The 21,429-nt window shown below is 44.3% G+C and overlaps 2 protein-coding genes across 3 annotated transcripts in view; both read right to left on the reverse strand.

Moving 5' to 3' along the window:
* The window catches only part of taok2a (TAO kinase 2a), a 16,608-nt gene extending 882 nt beyond the window's left edge, over window positions 1-15,726 (reverse strand). Inside the window, exons 1-20 of one of the 2 annotated variants that reach the window (XM_035181691.2) lie at window positions 15,214-15,726; window positions 11,364-11,504; window positions 9,557-9,628; window positions 8,667-8,768; window positions 8,359-8,404; window positions 7,609-7,705; window positions 7,396-7,509; window positions 7,142-7,233; window positions 6,968-7,061; window positions 6,590-6,671; window positions 6,314-6,484; window positions 5,828-6,037; window positions 5,615-5,743; window positions 5,147-5,383; window positions 4,801-4,929; window positions 4,361-4,564; window positions 3,704-3,943; window positions 3,285-3,497; window positions 2,843-3,025; window positions 1-2,296 (exon numbers count right to left, since the gene is read on the reverse strand). The exon at window positions 1-2,296 is cut by the window's left edge and continues 882 nt beyond it. In XM_035181691.2, the coding sequence (XP_035037582.1) occupies window positions 1,355-2,296; window positions 2,843-3,025; window positions 3,285-3,497; window positions 3,704-3,943; window positions 4,361-4,564; window positions 4,801-4,929; window positions 5,147-5,383; window positions 5,615-5,743; window positions 5,828-6,037; window positions 6,314-6,484; window positions 6,590-6,671; window positions 6,968-7,061; window positions 7,142-7,233; window positions 7,396-7,509; window positions 7,609-7,705; window positions 8,359-8,404; window positions 8,667-8,768; window positions 9,557-9,628; window positions 11,364-11,495 (3,489 nt within the window). In that variant the 5' untranslated portion in view covers window positions 11,496-11,504; window positions 15,214-15,726 and the 3' untranslated portion in view covers window positions 1-1,354. Of the gene's footprint in view, window positions 2,297-2,842; window positions 3,026-3,275; window positions 3,498-3,703; window positions 3,944-4,360; window positions 4,565-4,800; window positions 4,930-5,146; window positions 5,384-5,614; window positions 5,744-5,827; window positions 6,038-6,313; window positions 6,485-6,589; window positions 6,672-6,967; window positions 7,062-7,141; window positions 7,234-7,395; window positions 7,510-7,608; window positions 7,706-8,358; window positions 8,405-8,666; window positions 8,769-9,556; window positions 9,629-11,363; window positions 11,505-15,213 lie in introns of both variants that reach the window. The other variant, XM_035181690.2, reaches the window with a different exon arrangement.
* A 78-nt stretch (window positions 15,727-15,804) lies between these two features.
* LOC118123967 (trypsin) lies at window positions 15,805-21,315 on the reverse strand. Its single transcript, XM_035181709.1, has 6 exons — window positions 21,185-21,315; window positions 19,607-19,627; window positions 19,308-19,467; window positions 17,956-18,224; window positions 17,450-17,589; window positions 15,805-17,133 (listed from the first exon to the last, which is right to left on the reverse strand). Exons 1-6 carry the CDS (start codon window positions 21,237-21,239, stop codon window positions 16,843-16,845), a joined length of 936 nt encoding a protein of 311 aa, XP_035037600.1. The 5' UTR covers window positions 21,240-21,315; the 3' UTR covers window positions 15,805-16,842.
* Between the last annotated feature and the right edge of the window lie 114 nt (window positions 21,316-21,429).

Raw genomic sequence — 21,429 nt, forward strand, 5'->3', positions numbered from 1 at the left:
TTTCTGGCAGCATCTCCTGAAAGGAACACGCCCACATTTTGGAGATTTTCATCGTCTCATCAAGTCAAAGACCAAGTTAATTTACTGCAGCTCAAAAAAACAGGAAATACTGAAAAGATAAAAACTTTTTACAACAGCTTCAAACTGATCTTGTTTTCTTTTATTTAGAGTCATTTATAATAAAGTGTAATGTTTAAACTGTAAAATATTAAACCTCAATGACATGTCTTTGTGATAAGAGTTTGATAACCATATCTTATTAATCACTGAATCATTTTTTAAATATATATATATATATATATATATGAAAAAACGGATAACAAACGCAAAAGTGACAAAACAACATTGTAAGTTGTCATCGAAAATGTGATGCTTGTTTATTTGAGGTTTTACGGTACAGGAGCACTGAAAAGTTACAACGCACCGGTACCGTAAGACCTGAAATAAACAAGGTTGGTTTGACCAGGTTTTCAGACGTCTGCTGGTTTCCACTTCCGTTGTGGTTCCGTTATGTGGCTTTTTCCTTTCGGTTTCAGCTCTTGTGTGAGACGACGTTGAAGAGTCCAATTCTTTAATTCTGATAGTGAGAATGTGACGGTTTTGAAGATGTTGTAAAGACTTGAAGTTTACCCTTCCAGTGTTTCTGCAAAAAAACAATATATAACTGATTCATAAAAATCTTCACTTGAGAGAAAAGTGAAGTCAACTCTCGAGCTCATGACCCAAAATGTGGGAGGTTCCTTTAAGGAGGTCAAAGGGCAGTGGTCAAGTTTCCTAACAAAAAAATGGCAGTGTGTTTTTGTAACATCTCATCTGAACGTATGAAACACTGAGAAACCAGGTGTACAATCGACTGGTATTTACATAGTTACAGTGGTTTTTAAAGCACCGGCAGACAAAGTGGAAGCTCCACAAAAGAACTAATTAAAAAAAACATGTGACCTGAACATCCACCTGCTCCAACTGGGAGCAGCTGACGGACTCGAACCTCGGGGACGTGTCCTCCAACGTCTCACTGCAGGGTCACTCCTGTGCAACAGCTTCACTGTCTGGACACCTTTTCTTCTTGGATGTGTCGGATTCCACATGTTGACGTGTTTGGCCACTTTTTTTGGACTGTTTTGTTTCATCGCCATTACTATGGGGAGGGGGGGGGGTTAATACTTGTGTGTTCCTGTTTTGATAAAAGCTTCCTCTCTCTCTTTTTCACTTTAAGAAAGGAGATTTGAAAATGTAGACTTTAAAAATCGTTCTTTCTTCTCTTTACTTGCTGCTGCTCCTCGACGCCTCCTCACCGCACAAACTGAAAGTGACGCGTCTCCATGTGAAGCGAGCGGCGACGACTCGTGAGGTTTCATGAGTAGGAGAGGTGGGAGCCGTTAGAAATGTGGGAGGTGACAGATGTGCTCCGGCTGAGCCCACCATCGCTCCCCCCGCCACTCCCTGGCCCCCCCGAGGCCGTCCTCCTCAGAGGCTGGGGGCTGTTCCTCAGGGCCATCAGATTGGGGCCCCTGACGCTCAGGCCCCCGCCTCCGTAGCCTCCTTGTGACGAGGAGGAGGATGAAGCGGAGGAGGGGGGAGAGGAGGAGGAGAGGGAGATGGGGGGAGGCGGAGGCGGTGGTGGAAGAAGCGCCAGGGACTGGGAGGAGGCGTGGGAGGCGAGGTGGTGGTGGTGGTGGCCCTGGGGGTGATGGGAGTAGTGGCCCCCTCCTCCCACCCACTCCCTGGCACGCTCACGCTCCCGGGGGTCACGCTCATGGCTGTCGCGGTAGAGCTGCGGCGTGCTCTGGTGGTGCTGGTAGTGCTGGGGGAGGTAGTGCTGCTGCTGCTGCTGCTGCATCTGCATCTGCTGCATCTGCTGCATCTGCTGCTGCTGGTGGTGGTGATGGTGGTGGTGATGGTGGGAGGACGAGTGGCCCCTGCCGCCCTTGTTCATCTCGCTGTCCCTGCCGATGCCGTGGGAGGAGGTGATGGACTCGGCACGGCTGAAACCTGCTCCTCCGTGGTTCTGACTGCGCCAGGACGGAGTCGCCACTGAGTTCTGCACGCTGTGGCTCCAGTGGCTGCCCGAGCGCGGGACGGGCCGCGACGGCCAGCCGCTGGAGCCCGACGAGGGGCTGGGGGTCGGGTAGCCCTGGTTGAAGGCCTCGGCGGGGATGCCGGTCAGCGCCATGTTGCTGAAGCCGAGCCGCATGCTCTCCGAGTCGAAGGCCTCGATCTCATGCGCCTGGCGCTCGAGCAAAGTGCGGATTCTCTCCGATCGCTCGTTCTGCAGCGACAGCATCTCTTCCTCGATCTGACAGAGACGAGACATTTTACAACTTCAGAGTTTCTACAACAAAGGCGATCAAATAATCAAACACATTCAAACTAAACTTTATCATCATTCTTCATTTTTCAAGGAATCAATTTTTTCTTGATATTTTTTTCAGACTCACTTATCAGTTTTTACTCTAATGAACTTTTTCACTGTTGCTCTTAAAATAAACTGAATAATTAAATATCTTCATGAAACCTAGAGGGAGCTGCTTCCAGTTTTTAAAACTCAGATAAGTAAAATTCATCTGCTCGAACCGAGTTGAAGAATCAGACAGAGAAAAATACACAAAAGTGTAAACAGTCTGTATTCACAGTCTGAGGTGACGATGGGTCACGTTGCTTTTCTGTCAGAAGTATCTGAAACTTGTTTTAATCGACTCAGAACCTGGAAACAAAGGTTCTTATGTGTTCATGTCATGCGTCACTGAGCTCCTGCAGTGGAAACTTAAGTGTGGACGCTGAGTTTCAGCAGACGACTGTGAAACCCTGAGACATTAGTGTGGTGTCCGGTTTGAATTGATACCCTTTGCTCCAGCAGCGCTCGGCGGATGGACACCCTCTGCTCCAGGTCCTTCACCTCTCGCTCGTGCTGCGTGTCGGTGTGGATCTTGATCTTGCTCTGGTAGGCGTTGAGCAGCTCCAGCTCCTGCTGCAGCTGCATCCGCAGCACCTGGTACTCCGCCTCCTGGGTCTCGTCCAGTCGCAGCTGTGGGGACAGACGGGGACAAGCCTCGGTGTCAGAGCACGATCTGCTGCAGGACAAAACGTCTCTGCACGGAATCACTCCTGAAGCATTTGCTTTATTTCCTTGTCAAGACTCTGATGTAGAAGAAAATAATAATAACTCCCTGGACTGATTGACTCACCAGTGTTCATGGCTGAGGAAGCAAAGTGTGGCTGTAATTGATCAGTGTTCTGAAGGTTCAGGTGTAGAAGGTGTGCGCAGGTTTCCTTGCCTTACTCACAGCCTGTGTGGACAGCATGTCGTTGATGGAGTGGTCGTACTGCTCGGCCAGGATGGCCAGCTTACGCGTTTGCTCCTCTTTGAGGCGTTTGAGGACGGCTTTGTGGTCGGACTTGGGAGTGCTCTCCAGCAGGTGGTTCCTCAGAGCTTTGTACTGACGGGTCTGGATCTTACACGTCTCCTGGAACTGACGCTTGATCTGCAGCTCTTTGGACTGGAACCAGGAGTTCAAAACACATGAGGTAATTTGTCTTATCTGGATTTGATGCTAAAACTAAAATTTGTGACGTTATTGATTTGATGAGAATTTAGCTGCAGGTAAAAAACATTTCCAGATTTCAGGATGTGTCGAAATCATTTTAAAATTAAAATAACATCAGAAAACTGAATCTAATTCTTTCCAGCTCCGTCACTTCGTACCTTGAGGCTCTTGGGCTGCTGCCGGACTTCCATGGTGTGTTTCTGGCGAAGTTCTTGCTCACGACGATTGTTGTACTCCATCTGGTTGGTCAGCTCGGTCTGGTGCTGCGTTCGGATCAGTTCGGCCCGAGTTCGTTGCACTGAGCTCAGCTGCCTGAACTCCAGCTCCTGGGTGGACTCGTGGTGTCGCAGCAACATGGCGCACTCCAGATCTTTCTGAGTCTGCTTCTTGTTCAGGTCCTGGTGGAGGACGACAATTTGAAAAAAACTAACCAATTAAAAATTTGACAGTTTAAAGTCAAAGTCTAATGAACACGTTGTGATTAAGTCTTCTTTTGTTTCTACAGATATAGAATCAGAAATATAGATATTTTTGTTAAGTCAGACTAAAGTGTGTATACAGTTTATTTTCTATAGAAAACCCGACTAATTTAGCTCATGTAACATTTATAAGATATAATATCACAGCTCTGTGGTGTTTAAAGGCTCAGACACTAAATTGAATTTAGATTACAAAATGAAAAGCAACCATTCAGCTTAACATCACTAGTTCATTCACACTCAGATGTTGTAGAACTAAACCAGCTGCACTGTGTGACAGTGGAAACTGACGGCACATAAGCAAAGTAAACCAGGTTTGACCCGAGCAGCTCCCACCTCTCTGAGCAGGTCCTGCTCCAGGTTGTGTCGAGCCAGCAACATCTTCCTCTTGTACTGACGACACTGCAGCTCGTAGTACTGCCGCTGCCTCCTGAGCAGACTGGCCTCCTCCTCCGCTTGCATCTGCTGCAAACACTCCTTCTGACGGATCAACCACTCCTGCTTCTCGCGCTTCGGCGTCGACTGGTTCTCGCTCAGCTCCTGTTTGATGCAGAAAAAACGAGGTGGAACTGTTACTGACAGTAAGTGTTACTAAGTGTTTTTATGTACTCTGATGTCGTACTCAGCCTCTGGAAAGGAAATTTGACGTAGTGACACAGAACATTAATCCTCAGTAAATCTTTTCAGTAACGCAGACTGGTTGTGTGTTCATGCTGCCACAAAGTAATGAGAACCCACGATTAGGACACTCGTGGGGGTTCGGAGCGAGCTCGTACCTCTTTCAGCTGATCCTTGCGTTGGCGATACTGGCGTTTTTGTGATTCTAGTAAACTGGTGAGTTCTTTCTTCTGCTGACCCTGTATGTGCTGCTGGAACTTCTTCTCCTCCGTCAGAGCTGCTTTCGTCTGCACGAGGACACACGGGCAGAGTTAGGGGTCGTTTCTATCAACTATAAGTGCACATGCTAATCTGTCAACTGACAAAATAAATAAATATCAAAAGTCATGTAACACAGATAGTAGATCCTTTTTCACTACACAGGTTAACGGTGCCCAAACCAAGTGAAAAGGGATTTTATGATTCCATCAGGTTAACTACATTCTGAAGACCTGTCTCCATCACCTCTTTCTCCAGGATGGCCTGGTGCTTCTTGGACAGCTTGTCAGCCTCGGTGGAGAAGCTGTTCCTCTGGTTCTCCAGCTCCTTGTCCAGCTTCAGCTGGTGCTCATCCATCTCCGCCTTCAGCTTGTTTTCCAGCCCCATCAGCTGCTTCTGGTGCTGCCGCCTCATTCGTTTGTATCCGGACATCTGCTCTCGCAGCGCAGAGCCCTGCTCATGCTCCTGGATCTGACGGGTCACCTGAAGGACAAGAAAAATCCACGCTGATATTTGAGAATAAAAGTTTCTATAAATTGGCCTCCAGGAGGCCTGTGAAAAATGATGTGAAATCTGCTGTAATACACAAAACAACGACGAGAGCCTCAAGGCGTCTGTACTGGAATCTGCGCAGGTGAAATTTTTGCAGTGTACCTGAAAGTCGGAGGTCACATGACACCACGCTGGAAGCTGAGAGGAGGACAGTAAACTTACCAAGGAGGCAGTTCTGATGGTGGCAAAGTGGTCACGGTTGCGATAGTAGGCTCGACGGCGTACAGCTGAGGGAACCTGGGGTTGGTCCATCTCGGGCTGGTAAGGGTCGTCATAGATGTTATCCTGACCCTGAGGAGGGGGGGGGGGAGGAAGAGATGGTCAGACGGTTGAACCAAATACTTGAAGCCAAGTGAAGCTGAGGTCACTGTTTACCGTGGGCCGGTGAATGATGGAGCTGTTGGACGTGACCGTGTGTTCGCCCTCCTGCATCATGGCCATCTCATTGCTGCTGTCGTCAGAGGCGTCAGCCAGGCTGTTGACAGAGCTGCTGTGAGAACTGGCTGAGATGGACATACTGGGAACTGACTGGGAGCTCTCCATACTGTTGACGGTGCCCGTCCGCAACAGGTACTGCTCCACCTCCTGAAACACAAACAAACCTGATTTAGCATCATAAAGGTTCATTTTTCTGTTTAAAAAAGTTATTAAGTAGTTCATTGACTAAGGAAATAACTGGTCAAAGGAGTGGAAGAGATATTTCCACTAATGTTTTGTTAACATGACACGAAGGTGACATCACACTTCTGACAATAAGCTGGAGGAACCTTTTACTTGTGGGAAAGTTCCTGGACATTATTTCTTGGTAAATTAAAATTCCACGAACGTTTGGTGGGAAAGCGGCGACAGACTGAACCTCACCTCCTCATCGTCCCCTCCCTCGGACACGGGGCCGTTCTGCTGGGTCTCCTGGAAGAGGATCTTCTTCATCTTGCGGTACTGCAGGTTGTCCAACTCCCGCACTGCATCCTTGGTTCGTGCGATCAGGTCCATGATCACGGTCAGCGGACGCTCGCGGCACAAGAACCGATGCTAGAGAAGGAAGAATGGAAAGAAACAAAATAAACATCAGCTCAGTCATGCTGCAGCGCGTTCTGATGATCTGATGAGATGTGACTGGGTTCTAACTGTTCTCACATTGAGCAGCACGTCCGAGGTAGGCCGGTCCTGGGGAATCTTCTGTAGGCAGGAGTCGACAAAGTTGCGGAAGGAATCAGACCTGCAGGAAGAGATGAGATTATATCATTACTGAGTAGAGTGACTCTCAGAGAAGCTTGAGAAATGAGAGCAGCCACGGCCGCTAATAATTCAAGTGCTTCAGGTTCACAGAGGAAAGATATTCGAAAATAATATGTTTGTTTAAGCCCTTAATCAGAGATATAGCAAATATTTTAATCAAGGTATTTCAATATTTTCTGGCTCAAGTGCTGAAACAAGTCGAAATATCCAAACTGTACAGAGGTTGTTAATCTCAGGGTGAAGCTCTGCAGCTTCTGTAGAAATCGAACCGCTCACCAGTGGTTGGACTGGAGGATGGGGCTCTCGTTCTGAGCGATGTGATATAAGGCACTCATAGCATTCATATTGAAGAGTGGGGGCTTCCTCTCAGCTGTGGAAGAAAAGAGCACAGAGTCAAACTTCTGTCCCATGTCTTCAGGGCTGGATCACAGGAGAAGCCACAGGTCGTACCCAGCTCTACGGCGGTGATGCCCAGCGACCAGACGTCCACCTTGCCGTCATACTGACCCTCATCCATGGCCAAGATCACCTCCGGAGCCATCCTGGAACCAAGACACAGATCAGTGACGGAGGAAAGGGTGTGGCATAGTATCAGCTGGCAACACAAACGTCTTTAAACATGTTGCATCAGACAATTTCTCTGTACTTTACTTTTGAATTTACTAAATGTGTTATGAGGAAGACGGCAGGTTGGAGTTCCTCACCAGTAGGGAGTCCCCACGAAGGAGTTGGCCGGAGCCACGATGGAGGCAGAACCGAAGTCGCCCAGTTTGACCTGACCAGGCTCCGTCAGCAGGATGTTGCCTGCTTTCACATCCCTGCCAAAGAATATCACAGTGTTAGGACTCGGTCATTATCACAAACAAGAATGTGACGTCGGCCGTCCTCTCCAACGATGACACAACAGAAGATTTTACCTGTGAATCATATTGTGAGAGTGAAGATATGCTAATCCCTGCAGTGCACCGTGGGTAATAGCAGCTATTTCCATTTCTTGAAGTGGCTTTTTGTGAACTGCAAAGAAGAAAAAGAGTTACAGATGTCAATAAACTGACAAACACAATAAAGACAATAACGTCTTCATCACAGGCCTCCAGGGTCGATTCATTTTGATTCTTGCTTCAGTTAAATCAGATGAAAATGAACGTTGCATAAATGTATCTTCAAACTGAAGTTCCTCCTACAATCAACACAAGGACGACGCTGTTGTTTCCTTGAATATAAAACTTACATTTTATAAATTCAAAATTTTGGAAATTCACATTATGGGATAAAATGTTAAAACACTTCCTGATTCTTAAACTGTGAATGAAGTCAACATGCACAAACCAGTCGAGCAGGAAAAATAACCTGCAGCACCTAAAAGGCCATAACCATTCTGCTTTTTAAATAAAGGCTGCTGCTGCACATTCGTCTGCAGCGTTTGTGTTGACATGTACAGACAGATGTTAGCAGCTGGGACCCACTGAACTGTTCACTGCACATCCACAGAGCCAGAGATAATGAATCTCCAACAAACGCAACCTGAGCTCAGTCCACACAGACTCTAGCTACACAAACAGCAGCTTCATCAGCTACACTGTTTAACCTAAAATAACCTCCATCACATACGAACATGTTTACTGAGAAAAGGTCGACATTGGATCCTTGGATTGTGTAAAACTGACCTTCGAGCAGGTCTGAGGCTGAGCCGAGGCAGTACTCCATCACCAGCTGAGGAAGAGACAGTTCAACATGATGTGAGATCCACGTGTGATACATCTGAACACTGGGGCTGCACGGTACGACGACAACATGCCATAATGCTGTGATTAGTAAGTGGTCTATGTAAAAACATTCCAACAACATGGTTTTATGAAAAACTGCCACTTGGCTACGGACACAGGGATCATGAGCAGCTCCACTTCCATTGTGTGTGTGTGTGTGTGTGTGCGCGCGCGCGCATTTTCTCCACAGCTAATGAGACGATGCTCACCCATGCTGTGTGTTCCTTCAGGTAACATCCCAGATACTCGATAGTGTTCGGGTGGCGAAGTTTCTGCAGGAACTTCACCTCTTTAATGATGTCCTGCCATTTCTGCACAAACACACAACGTTAGTTTCCAGAACCTTTTAGAGAACTCAACACATTTTTTTCCAGAAGCAGAAATAGTTTTCAACCAGATAAGACTTTTTAAAAATCTGTTTGTGTACTGAGAGGTGGAGCAAAGTACTGTATCAGTATCCAACAGTACTTTACTCTGTAGGTGTAACACTGCAGTGCTTGTACAGTTGTAATAATTCTCTGCCAACAGTATGAAATTCACGTACTGTTCACAGGTATCCCTAAGAATAAGAAAATCTGAAGTCTGCAGCTAATTCAAAATGCTGCTGCTGGCGTCCTCACCAACACAAAGTGGATGGTGTCACTGCAGTTCTCAGATCTTTACACTGGCCCCCTGTCTGTCGTAGAAGCTACTTACTACTGCTGTTGGTTTATAAAGCACTAAATGGTAAATATGATTCTGGTCTACTGCTACATTATGAACCATCCAGGCCCCTCAAAACTAAACATGGACAACATGCTAACGTTACCCAGAGGGAAGAGGCTGATGTCAAATAAATACAAGAACTGGCCGGTGTAGCTGCATCTGTTCACACTTCAGGGTTTATATGTATAAAATATCAGGGTGAGGAGTGGGACTGAAAGAGGAAACATTCTCCACAGTCACAGAAACACCAAACTGCTGATTTAATGCTAATCAGTTAAATCCTTTTAAAAAAGTATAGTAGTTTATTAGTGGTAACGATTTCATCATTCAACTGCCAGAGAACCGGAGAAAAAGCTTAGTGAGGCAAGTTTGTTCTCTCTCTTTGGTTCGTCACCTCGTTTGTCTGCTTGCCGCTGTACGACATCTTCTTGATGGCCACCACCTCATTGTTGCGCACATCTCGGGCCTGTGGAGAAACACAGATTTTATCAAGAGCACTCGAGAAACCAAGTTACTGAGAGAAAGGAGCTCACGCAGGTAATCAAGGATTTGACTGAGATCCAACATGCTGATCACAGTCGGTTTGATCTGCTCCTCTGAGTCCTCCACTAGTGCCTGAGCACATTTAAACCTTAAGGTTAACCAACTAATCCACTTGTGTTTCACAGTGCTGTGTTTTGGGTGGTTTTATCGTTTGTATTGCTGTGACATGTTCTGCTGCCAAAGAGGAAACAATTCACAACAAGTGAAAACAAGTTCTGTCTCAACAACCGAAAGAAAAATCTGCTGCTCACAAAATCTCTCAATTGCCACGGGCCATAAACTGAAAAGGATAGACGTTTGAAAAAATAATAATCTGTTGACACACGTCACATGACCACGAATGTAGACTGGTCACATGATGTAAACAGGAAGCGGATTGTCTGCTCTTCAGTTGGTTGCTAAGCGCACAAACTGTCTTCGGACACATGTGTAAACTCAGACTAGGTAAAAACAACATGTGGGTGTCTCAAGGTCCAAAGCTCTGAACATCCCCGCCTAGTTTTCGTCCCGGAGAAATCCTGCAATGGGTTTGAACCTGATCCCAAATGAGGACGCTGCCATCAGACAAGACAACATGGAGTCTCACTGTAGATTGTGACGAGTTAAACAATGAGAACATTAAGGTTTTTAATAGAAAGTATTAATAAAAGGAACAATCAGATGCGTGAAACACTCAGGTCATTTAAGGACACTTGTCCCCTTTCACACAGACTGTGTGAGATAAAAACATTTCAAACGATGCACATCTCCAAGGGATTTATTAAAATATCCTCTGACCCTCAGACACTCTGGATGTGTTTGTCTGATAAACATCCTGAATCAAATAGAAGGAGACATCTCTTACATGCACATGTTTCCACTGTTTAATGCAGATACAAGTTAATCTTCATTGAAACCCACGTAAAGTAAAGCTGCTCCGGACTTTTCATTTCCAAAAGAAACAGATTTGATTCATTTTGGTTCTATAAACTTTTACGAAAACCAAGTGGAGTGAGATGATATTCTCACTTTTCACCAGCGTAGGCTTCATCCACACTAATGTGTTTTTCTTTTAAAACCAAAATGATGATGTATGATGATGCACTTTTTCTGTAAAGCTGAGTAATACTTTCAAACGAATCAACCGACACACAAAAGGCTTAAAGTCGCCCTTTTGGGACCAATAAAATAAAGACATTGTACGTAAAATATAAACTGGAATTCAAGTAATTTCTGCATTGTTTATTCTATTAAATAATAGATTTCATTTCAGTAAGCTAACAAACTGAAGCCTGTGAAAGGCTCATAGTTGCTCATATTGTAAAAGCGCCTCCACCTAACAGCACACAGCTGTCATCACATCTGGTGAAGCAGCTTCACATGAGCGTCAAACTGTGTCAAGCTGTCCTACATCTTCAGAAACATTTCTGTAACTTCTTTGACTGGTCCTCTGTGTGGAGGTCAAACAATAGCCAGCGCAGAAGTTTGCTTGTAAAAATGTTTTAGAAATAAGTGTTAACTGCAGCTGCTACCATAGTTTCCAGTCTACTGAACAACAGCCTCCAGGGAAGTGAAGTGAAAACAGACTAACATGAAGACAATGCTAGGCTGAATGAAAGTGGGAAAACACTGAAATTAAAAACACTAAGAAATACTTTCAGAATTCATGTCATACTCACAAAATATACAGCTCCAAAGCTGCCGTGGCCGATCTCACGGAGGTCAGCGAACAGATTCTCCGGATCATCTTTGCAGAAGAGGTCCGCCACCTCGGGGTCTTTCAGATTGCCCGCCCGTGAACTCGAGGGCATGGCCAGGGCCTGGAACACAGGAGGGGGGGTGGTGGTGAGACAGGTTAGCACTGATGAGCAGACACATTCAGGACAACATTCGGCTCCTTAATTTAAATCGGGTCTGGAGGCTTGTTCTGTCTTAGAAGGATGTGATGCGTCAATTTTCCTCTTCAGTCGAGCAGAAAAACATCTTAATGTGTTAAACATGCTGGAACATGGTATTCTTGTGCTGCTGCTCATTGACCCATTTGCAAAATCCCCTCACATGCATCAGGAGAGCTTCCATCAAACTATAAATCTTTGGTCCACGTCTTTAAAATTCTGTAAAGATTTCAGGAATTTGACGACCGGCTGCTTTTGTCGTATCAGTTCTGAGACATTGTGGATTCAGTGACACAACAGCCACTATCTCCCACAGTTGATCAACATGGGACAGTCAGCAGCCAACAAGTCACGACACGTTACAGGATGTTTACCTGACAAAACCAGAGAGCAAACGGCAAACAGAGAGGAACGATGAGGAGTGAGGTGAAGAGCACCGAGGAGAAGGGAAACAAAATGGCAGCTGGTTCTCAGAAAGCCCACTTAAACATGAATGATTTCAATTATTAACTGTTGGAGCTGGAACATGTGACAACAAACAGAATAAATGATGAGTAAAGGAAACAGCTTCCAAAATAAGAGCAGGCAGCAAGACACAGCTTTTCACTTTATTAACCGTTTACACCAGAAGTCTCGAACACGTTCACTCATTCAACTTATTTAGATGCTTTAGTGAGTTTTAGGATCATATCGTCTCTTTATACTTATTTATAATTCACATTTTAATGTTGCATTGTGCATGACCATAGTCTAAAACCACTAGATCACTAACTATGGCACTAACTATGAACTGTGGAAAACAGTGTCAGGACATGTTGTGTAGTTGGTGTTTGTGAAGCAGCAGCAGGTTGTCGGGTCCGACTCGTTCACACCAACAGGAACATGTGGGAACATCCAGGCGAGGGGCGGAGCCTGTAGAGCAGCAGGAGGCCGGACATGACGTATAAACTCTGCTGTGGAAAGATCAGTGTTGTTGTTTACAGCTCATCCACACCGGCGTCGGCCCTCATCACCAAAAGATCTGGAACCTCCTCGTGTTTCCAAGTGGACGTCTTCGTCTTCTACGTGTACGGCTCCTCTTCTTCATCCTGAGATGTTTGTGTTCTTCCAGTTTCACGTCCGTCACGTGTTAGAAACCTCATCAACACGTCCACTCGCTCTCTGGGAAGCTTCAGGACATTGTCCTGCTGTTTCCTCACATGGACTCACTCTGACATGTTACACACATGTTACCAGGAGGCTGCAGGAGAAGATCCCACAGATGCTGGATCGGTTACAGAACTACCATAAGAACTTTATTCAGATAAATTGTTTTATTTGACCGACGGTCCCAGTTGAGAAGCTTGTGCTAGAAAATATGTAATGTTGCTTGAAAATTTCCAAAAATGATCTATAAATTTTGAAAATGTTAGTCGAATAAACGCTGCAGCTCTAAAGTAAAACAGCACAACAGTGAGAAGAAAAGGAAAAACACATTAACTTATGACACTTGTGTTGGCTCATGTCTGAAGACAAGAGCAGTGGGAAACTACACAGACAGAAACACAGTTCTTCACCATGACGGTTCCAACTCAAATCGAAGATCAGTATAAATAAAACCCATGAAAATCCAAAGATGAGCCACGCTGAGCTTCAAATCATCTGACTAAACCAGCCCATTGAATGTAATCTGCGCTGAGCCGTGCTTACTGACGAATGCAACATCCTTTTATAACGGGGTTGATGTAGACGCTCACCCCCGAGTGTCAGCTGAAGACCAGAGAAGAGAGGGAAGCACAACCACGCCTCTGAGAGGGGGTGAATACATGAAAACTCAGCCTCAGGGCCCATGTTCAAAGCAGCACTGAGACACTTGATTCTTTTAAAGCACAATGTGGAAAAGCGCCAGTAAATCTGTGCAACACAACGAGACAGATCCCCCCCCCCCCTCCAACCAAACACTCTTCAAAACACAGTGGACCAATTCTCAATGATATATAATGTGGCCTGATGGTGTTCAATCAACGGCAGACAAGTAGTCGCCTGCAGCTATAGTCAGTAGGGGCGAGTATTTTCACATGAGGAAGAACCGGGTATTTGAGTCACCTCACGCGCTCGCTATGTAACTGAGTTGTAATTGGTTCAGATCTGACATGGGGCCATTTCATATCTTCCATCAATCTACACGATGAGTTTTCACAATCACAAGTGTAGGCAATGGAAATAAATGTGACCTTTGAATGCAGGTCCCCATGTAAACCACAAAATTATGAGGAATTCAATGACAAATTCACGTATTAGAACAGAACCGGTCAGCTCTGTTGATTGTTGTGAGAAAGTCTTGTTGCGTAACAGTGTTGTTCTAACAACTTTAAGCAAACAACGCTTGGACACAAGTTCCCTCAACTTCCAAAGTGGGGAAAAATACTAACTCACACAAGTTCCATTTAAAGACGAAACAATGAGCAGTGAGACAGAATGGAAAAGGGAAACCGAGGTTGTGTTTTAAGACATCTGATGTGACATTAGGTGATCACATGGCTGATCTCGGCCCCTGACTCCATAAACGTTTAGCATAAAAGAAGCTCCTTGTTGTTAAGTCACACTATAACTGCAGGGTTCACATAAAACTACTAACTTGAGGCATTTCTTGTTGTAAAAATAGATAAATAGCTGAATTTAAAGGATCAAGGAGTTTCCCTGGGCGTGGTACAAGCTTCATATGGAAGCATCAACTCTGAAACATCAAATTAACTCATATTATAAACTGCTCACAGCCATTGGGACAAACAGCTCCTCTGTGATAACATGTTGAATCTCCAGATGCACATGGCGTCTTCAGATCAAACTGACTTTCTTCAAAGCTATTTAGGAGGAAATAAGGACATTTAAGATGTGGCTTTGATTTAAGTTTGCACAAGCATCACATCAACCTCTGCCCTGAGGCGGAGCACTCAGATCTGTGAAGTTAGTTTGGACCCTGCAGCAGAAGAAAAGGCCTCCGCTCCAGCCTGACACATTAAATACCTCATGAACACAGTTCTTCTGCTGCTGGACACAGATGTTGTCCTGTAACATCATCGTGTCTCTCAGACACTAACAAAGAGGAAATCTGGTTCATTGTCATGTGAGTAAAAACAATCCTACGTGACCACAGCAGCTCGTGATAACTAGTCTTCAATAACCTGCTCATGGAAGATGAACAGTTCGAGATTCCAGCTTCTTGAATGAAGAGTTCTTCGTTTCTGTCACTGAACTCTTTACACGAGAGGATATTTAAAACGTCCCTGTTTCCGTGGATGAGCGGATCTGCAGATTCACGGTTACAGACAATAAGCTCCACGTACAGACGTGTGTTCACAGACAACATGTCGGTCCTCATAAAGCTTTTGTTGCTGAATTATGCATCTGTCTGCTCGCTGTGCGGAGAACCAGCGTTAGAACCATGTGATTCATGTGCAGCGGAACCAGCGCGTCCCAGACGATCCGGGACACAACGGTTCTAGAGACCGGATCAGCTGCTGGAGGCCTCGCTCAACACACCGCGGACCACCGGGCGTCCACGGACCCACGTTTGAAAACCTCTGGAGCGGCTAACTGGGTTAGCTAGCTCTGGCAGCTAGCCGGGCAGCTAAGCTAACGTAGCGCTACTCACCGCGGCTTATTGTGGTTCCGCTCTGGACCGAAAAACAACTGTTAGCAGCCGAGCTAACGAGCCTCCAGCCGCATAGCCCGGTTTCCTCTCCGCAGAAGATCAACACGACGTCCGGTCCATTCCCGCCGAAGTCCCCCTGAATGCAGAGCCCACCGTGGAATGGACTAACGGCGTCCGAGCCGGAAAACGAACCGTGGACTCGCCGGTCACCGCTTCAACGTCCCTGGGTCACTAGCCTGAGCTAATTGGCTAGCTTAGCGGTGGTAGCTCGGGGCTAACGTCGGGGCTAACGTCGGGGCTAGCGGTGGAGCGGGGTGTGGCTGCTGTTTGTCCGCGGCGCTTCTCCTCGGCTCATGTTGTCCCGCTGCACCGACACGTTTTCAAACTCTCCCCGGGATCAGAGTGACGATCTGCGGCTCATCCTGACGCTGCTGCCGCGGCTCCTCGCTCCGTTTTTGTTCTTGCTAAATACAAGATGGCTCAGACTGTGGGGCGGGACTAACTGCCCCGACCGGAAACTGGCGATTCTGTATCCGGTGCGGGTCCCGCTTCAAAAATAAAAGATTATAAATAAATTGACCCAGATAAATGTGATGATGAGGAACAAAGACTCAAACTCTTTATTTAACCAAAACGTAAAACACGGATCCTCAATACGACTGCGTTCCAACACTATAACTGAATTAATATTATTTTTCACTTTCAGTGACTTGTTTTATTAAACCTGGTCATTAACACACAGTTTGCATTCATTTCAGTATTTAAACCCTTTAAAATGACACTTTTAAAAACATAATTCCACCAATTTGTGTATTAAACCCCCCAAAATGAATTATTTTTCATTTACCATATGATAATGAGATTACTTTAAAACAAATCCCTCTGATCATGAATTCAGCATCATCTCCAAATGTTAAGAAACAAGAGCATTTATTTAACAGTCCAGTCCAATATAATCCACAATGAAAAACGTTTCTAATACATGACTTCATCTGTTAATATATAATCATATAAATCGGTGTATTTGTCCGTATAGTTATGACGTACTTCATGTAAGCTTTGTTGAAACAGTAAATCACAGCTGTTCAGTGTAAAAATAATCTGAAGGTGTTAAAAGTTACAGTAATGAATAAAAAAGTAAAAGTAAAAAGAGGTCAAAAGTTAAGATGCTTCTTCAGTGTCGCTCCTGCAACATCACAGGTTCATGTTTAAAACTTTACCTTCAGTGCAAATTTTTAAAATTTCATATACACAGAAAATTCCAACATACAGAAAAAAGACATCAATGTTTTTCAGGTAAAAGAGTCAACGTCTGAACAAAGACTGTTGATGATGGCATCCTGTACAAAAAGATCATTACTCAAGTTATAGTTATAAAGTTAAACTTTTAAAAATTATTCCACAGTGATTATGTGACTTATGATCAGTTAAAATTGTGTTATAACCAATTAAGATTGAACTTAATCATCAAATAGAACAAAACTTAATTAAATGTATGAATTTTAAAAGTATTGAATTAATTTCTATTGGTCTTTAATATTTGATAAACCTTGTACAGATGGATGATTTTATGGTTATTTGACACTATTCATTAATCTTCCTGACGAACATCTGGCATCATCAAACGTCCTACGAGAGGACGAAGAGAGGGAGGAGAACAGGAAGGATGGACAGCAGCAGGGGAAGTGCGAGGGCGAAGGTGCGATCGGCGCCGCTCACTCCAGAGCCGGTGAAGGCGACGAAGCCCGGCTGGTCGCTGGAGATTTGGCTGTTGATCCAGGACTCATACTCAGACACACGGGTGTAGACTCCTGGGAAGTTGGGCTCAGCACAGCCCTTTCCAAAACTCACCACTCCAGCCAGGACCCACTTTGTTTGGTTCGAGTCGTTTTTACTCACCAAGGGGCCGCCTGAATCCCCCTGAACAGGTCACACAAGATAGTTAAAGGTTCAGTGTGTAGAGTTTAGTGACATCTAGTGGTGAAGTGCCATGTTGCAAAGCAATATCGCTAAGGTTGAGTTTGTTCAGTCTCGGCTACTGTACAAAACATGCTCCAGATGTAAATCTAAATTATTTAAATATACAGTATATAGTATTAAAGTATAAAGGGCCCATTGTAAGAAATCAACAATTCATACACTAATAAAAACCTCATTTCACCTAAATCTTACAGACTGAACATTTAAATACCAAACGTATCACTAGCCCCTGCTGGTGTGTTGGAGAGAGGCTCACCTGGCAGGAGTCCTTCCCCCCCTCGGTCAGACCTGCACAGATCATGTTGTTTGTGAGTTGACTGTAGGCTTGACGACATGAACTCTGGGACACGACGGGAACAGTCACCTCCTGCAGCCTCTGAGGGAAAGGAAGGAGAACTGACAAAGAGAAAGGATGTTAGTTTTTACAGAAGTGATGGTTTTAAACCTTCAAAATAAAGTGTTACCTCTCACATTATTTCCCTGTTGGAGCCCATAAGAACAAGTCCCCCCTTCACTCATCAGTGCCTCACATGTATGTAAAAAGCACGGATTTGATTCTGAAGTTTCCAACCCAGACCTCAGTGCTGCAACTTGAAATTCTCTCCAACCCGGTGGAGTCCCACTCCCACTGAATGTGCTTGACTTCAAGAGTCACCGTATGATAATAACAATCATAATAATAATAATAATAATTATGATAATTATCATAATTATCATAATTATCATAATTATCATAATCGTAATAATCATAATAATACTTACCATTACTATTAATATTTCCCCAGCCGGTGACCCAGCAGGTTGTCCCAGTTTGGAAATCACTGCCACTTGCTGCCAGACACACGGGTCTGACGTAGTTGGTGAAATCCACGGGCGAGGACAGTTTCAACAGAGTAATGTCGTTGTTATTGGTGTCTGAATCATAATCTGGATGTTTGATGACCGTGGACACTGTCCGGGACTGCTCGTTGAAGTTCAGGCCTTGTTGAGTGTCCCGTCCGAGGTAAACCACCAAACCAGACGTGCTGGTGCTGAGAAGAACAACATGTGAGTGTTTGAGCCAGTAACAAGTCATGTGACATCAGCAGGATCATCAGTTTGTTGAACCTAAAACGTTCTTTATAGGACACATATGATGCTTTTCAGTGTTTCTTTCCTCTCGTGTATTAAAGTACTTTGTGAATGTAAGAGCTCTGTGTCTGTGGTGAAGGGAGTTTCTCTCCTGCACAGGAAACACTGAAGCTCCTGAAACAACTCGTCGGCCGTGCATGTACATGTGGCTCCTCGCTCACAGAGCCAGGGACACGTTCAGTCTCAAAATGTTTAGTATTGTTTTTCTTTCTTCAGTTTCCAGGTTGAACGACATGTTTCTTCTAAATGTGTCAACGAGCTTCCAGGTTCGTTTCCTCTGGTTTGGTGGGTGTGTCAGAGGTGTCGTCCGATCAGCAGCGACGTGTATATAAACTCCCTTATTAAAAAGACGGTGACACAGTGGATTGTAAAGTTCTCCACAGATGCTGCAGCTGCTGTTTCACATCAACTGAAGATGTTACAAGACATGTTTGTATTTTATAATGAATTTATTTAATACAATAAGATCATAGTCATTTAATCCTATTTTATGGACAAAGACAGAGACTATAACATCAAGTCTATTCTATTAAACACATATTTAAAGTCATGTCTCATTAGGAGATTTCTTTCTCAAGAACAAGAAAGACCTTCTCAGCTGCCGTAGTTACATCATTTATCACAACAGAGTTCAATGCCTCACATTAACGTTTAAATAAGCATTTTGCTAAGTCTGAACTCAGCCCCGATTGAGATTCATACACGTGTTGGAAGCAGTTGACCAATCAGAGCGGGGCTTCATCAGGAAGGGGGGGGGGGCTTAAAGAGACAGGAGCTCAAACTAAGTGTTTGAGACAGAGGCTGAAAGAGGAGCTGCAGCGATGGACAGTCTGAGGAAGGTGATTCTGAACATTGGAGCATTAAAACATTTTACAGTCATAACCCATTAAATGATCAACCTGAAGATGAACATAATGTCTCCTTTACACTCACATCCTATTGGGAAAGGGTTGTTGAATCTGTTTGTGTGGACAGGGGCTCACCTGGAGAAACAGTGAGCAGCCGTCACGATCCACTGGTTGTTGATGAGGGAGCCTCCACAGAAATGCCCGCTCCTATGCAGACTCGCCTGCCAGGGCCACGTCCCTGCAGGGGCGTCCTCTCCACCCACGATCTTCGTGTTGAGCGGTGCGGTGCCACAAACTGGAAAGAGACGGTCAAAAGGTCAAGTCACCACCGCCGCTGTGTGTGCGATGTGTTTACTGTGTGTGAATTTAGAAAAAAACTGATGATTCATTTAGCAGAAGAATTTGAGAGAATAAAGTGTGAAAAGGAAACTCACCATCTAACTGTGCGTTGTTTCCTGTGGGAGACACAATAATAAATTATCTATTTATATTGAAACTGACTTCTCCTTTGAGGCACAGAAATTTTGAAATAAATTTGAATTAATTTTGAATAAAAAACACACATCCGGGCACAAAGCAAACCAGCAGGTTGTTCACGGTATGTTGCTGGGTGAGGTTGGAACAGGTGTAACTACCTCAGAGAAGACAGCTGAGTTACAGGAACAAAAAGATAATGAATTAATGTATTACCTGGTAAAACGACATCATCTCTTCAGATGAAAACGTAAAATCCTCATAAATATGTACTAAATATGACAGTGTAAAGTAGTATTCAAATATAAATAATAAAGTATAAATAAACTTCTATTTAAACAAAATACTAAATTAACGTTCAGTGTTTAATATTATTCAACGTTTATCATTATTTATCATTATTATTATTGTTATAGGTAAGTATCCCCTTTCAATTAGTGAGAATTTCTGAGAGTCTCAACTGATGATTAACAAGTGATTCTGTCATACTTTAGTCATTTATTTATTTACCGTTGTTAACATAGTCATAATCAAACTCCTCTGATCCTTTTGAAATGAGGGTGAAACTGGATCCTCTGGTGACATAATCACTGAGAGTACAAGGAATCAGCAGCAACAATCAACACCGAAAGGCCAAACCCAGCCCACCGGTTGTTCATGTTGAAATATTTTAACCCTGAATACTTGTTTTACTTGTTTACTTGTTTAATCCGAACATTAAATTGAATCATTACATTTCAACATATCAGGTTGAAATGAATGATAATATGATGCATTTAGTTCTCTCAAACATTTTGCTCTCAGTCTCTTTTAATCGAGGTTAAACCATCGGACCTGTGACCTTTGAGGGTTTTCAGGTTGTCAGAGAGAACAGATCCTGTTTGTGTGTTACCAGGTTCTGTGCTCATTGTTCATCTGCTTGTTACTATGTCGATAAGAACCTCTGACTCCATCTTTCTGTTGCTCAGTTTCAACACATCAACACTCCGACAACAAACAAACTGACCACAGCTGCCAGACGCTGAAGCAGGTCATGATCAAATCCCTGAGATCTGCTTCCTTCACTGTCTCTGTGCAGCTGATTTTAGAGTCTAGTTGAATTGAAAGTCCCTGCGTGAACGTCTGATAACGTCTGTTAACTGTTCCTCTGTCTGGGCTGAAGACCGAGGGGGACGGGGCCCCGGCTGTCAGGGCCCCAACCCTCTGCAACACTTTACCTTAGGTCATCTCTCAAAACTTACTTTTACCAAACGGCTTTTACATGCGTCTCTTTTATTCGTTTCCATTACCATCACTGATGTAGGATGATTTTATAATAAAATACCATTTCAACCTAATTTCCTCTGTTTCACCATCAGTGGATAGGAAGTTGTGTATTTTATATAAAAGCTGAATTAAAGTAAGTTTGTCTGATATGAAGTCATAAACCAGTTTAAAAGAGAGTGAAGTGAACATATTCTATTCAGATTATTTTTACTTAGAACAAGTCCGATTATTGACAGTGATCCTCTACTGACAGAATATTTGACAGCACCCACCTGAGACAGAGAAGACGAGCAGCAGCACAGCACAAAGTAACATCTTCATCTCCATGTGTCAGTCTTCACACTGTGACAGAGCAGCTGAGCAAGGTGTGCTGGACCAGGAAGGTGTGACTCCTGCCAGGAAGTTAGACTTCTGTCATTCTCCACCCACAAAAACAACACCTCACATACCTCAGACAACGTGACAACATACGTCTGTTCTTTACAAACGTGACCACATACGTCTGTTCTTTACATAC

The sequence above is a fragment of the Hippoglossus stenolepis genome, chromosome 16 (genome assembly GCF_022539355.2).
Source record: "Hippoglossus stenolepis isolate QCI-W04-F060 chromosome 16, HSTE1.2, whole genome shotgun sequence".
Lineage (NCBI taxonomy): Eukaryota > Metazoa > Chordata > Actinopteri > Pleuronectiformes > Pleuronectidae > Hippoglossus > Hippoglossus stenolepis.

Excerpts from the sequence above, each read along its gene's own strand:
- LOC118123967 (XM_035181709.1), bottom strand. The coding sequence starts at position 21,239 with ATGGAGATGAAGATGTTACTTTGTGCTGTGCTGCTGCTCGTCTTCTCT. Across the intron at positions 19,468-19,606 it reads AAACAACGCACAGTTAGATG|TTTGTGGCACCGCACCGCTC; the intron begins GTGAGTTTCCTT and ends GTCTCTTTCCAG. Across the intron at positions 17,590-17,955 it reads GGGAAATATTAATAGTAATG|TTCTCCTTCCTTTCCCTCAG; the intron begins GTAAGTATTATT and ends TCTCTTTGTCAG.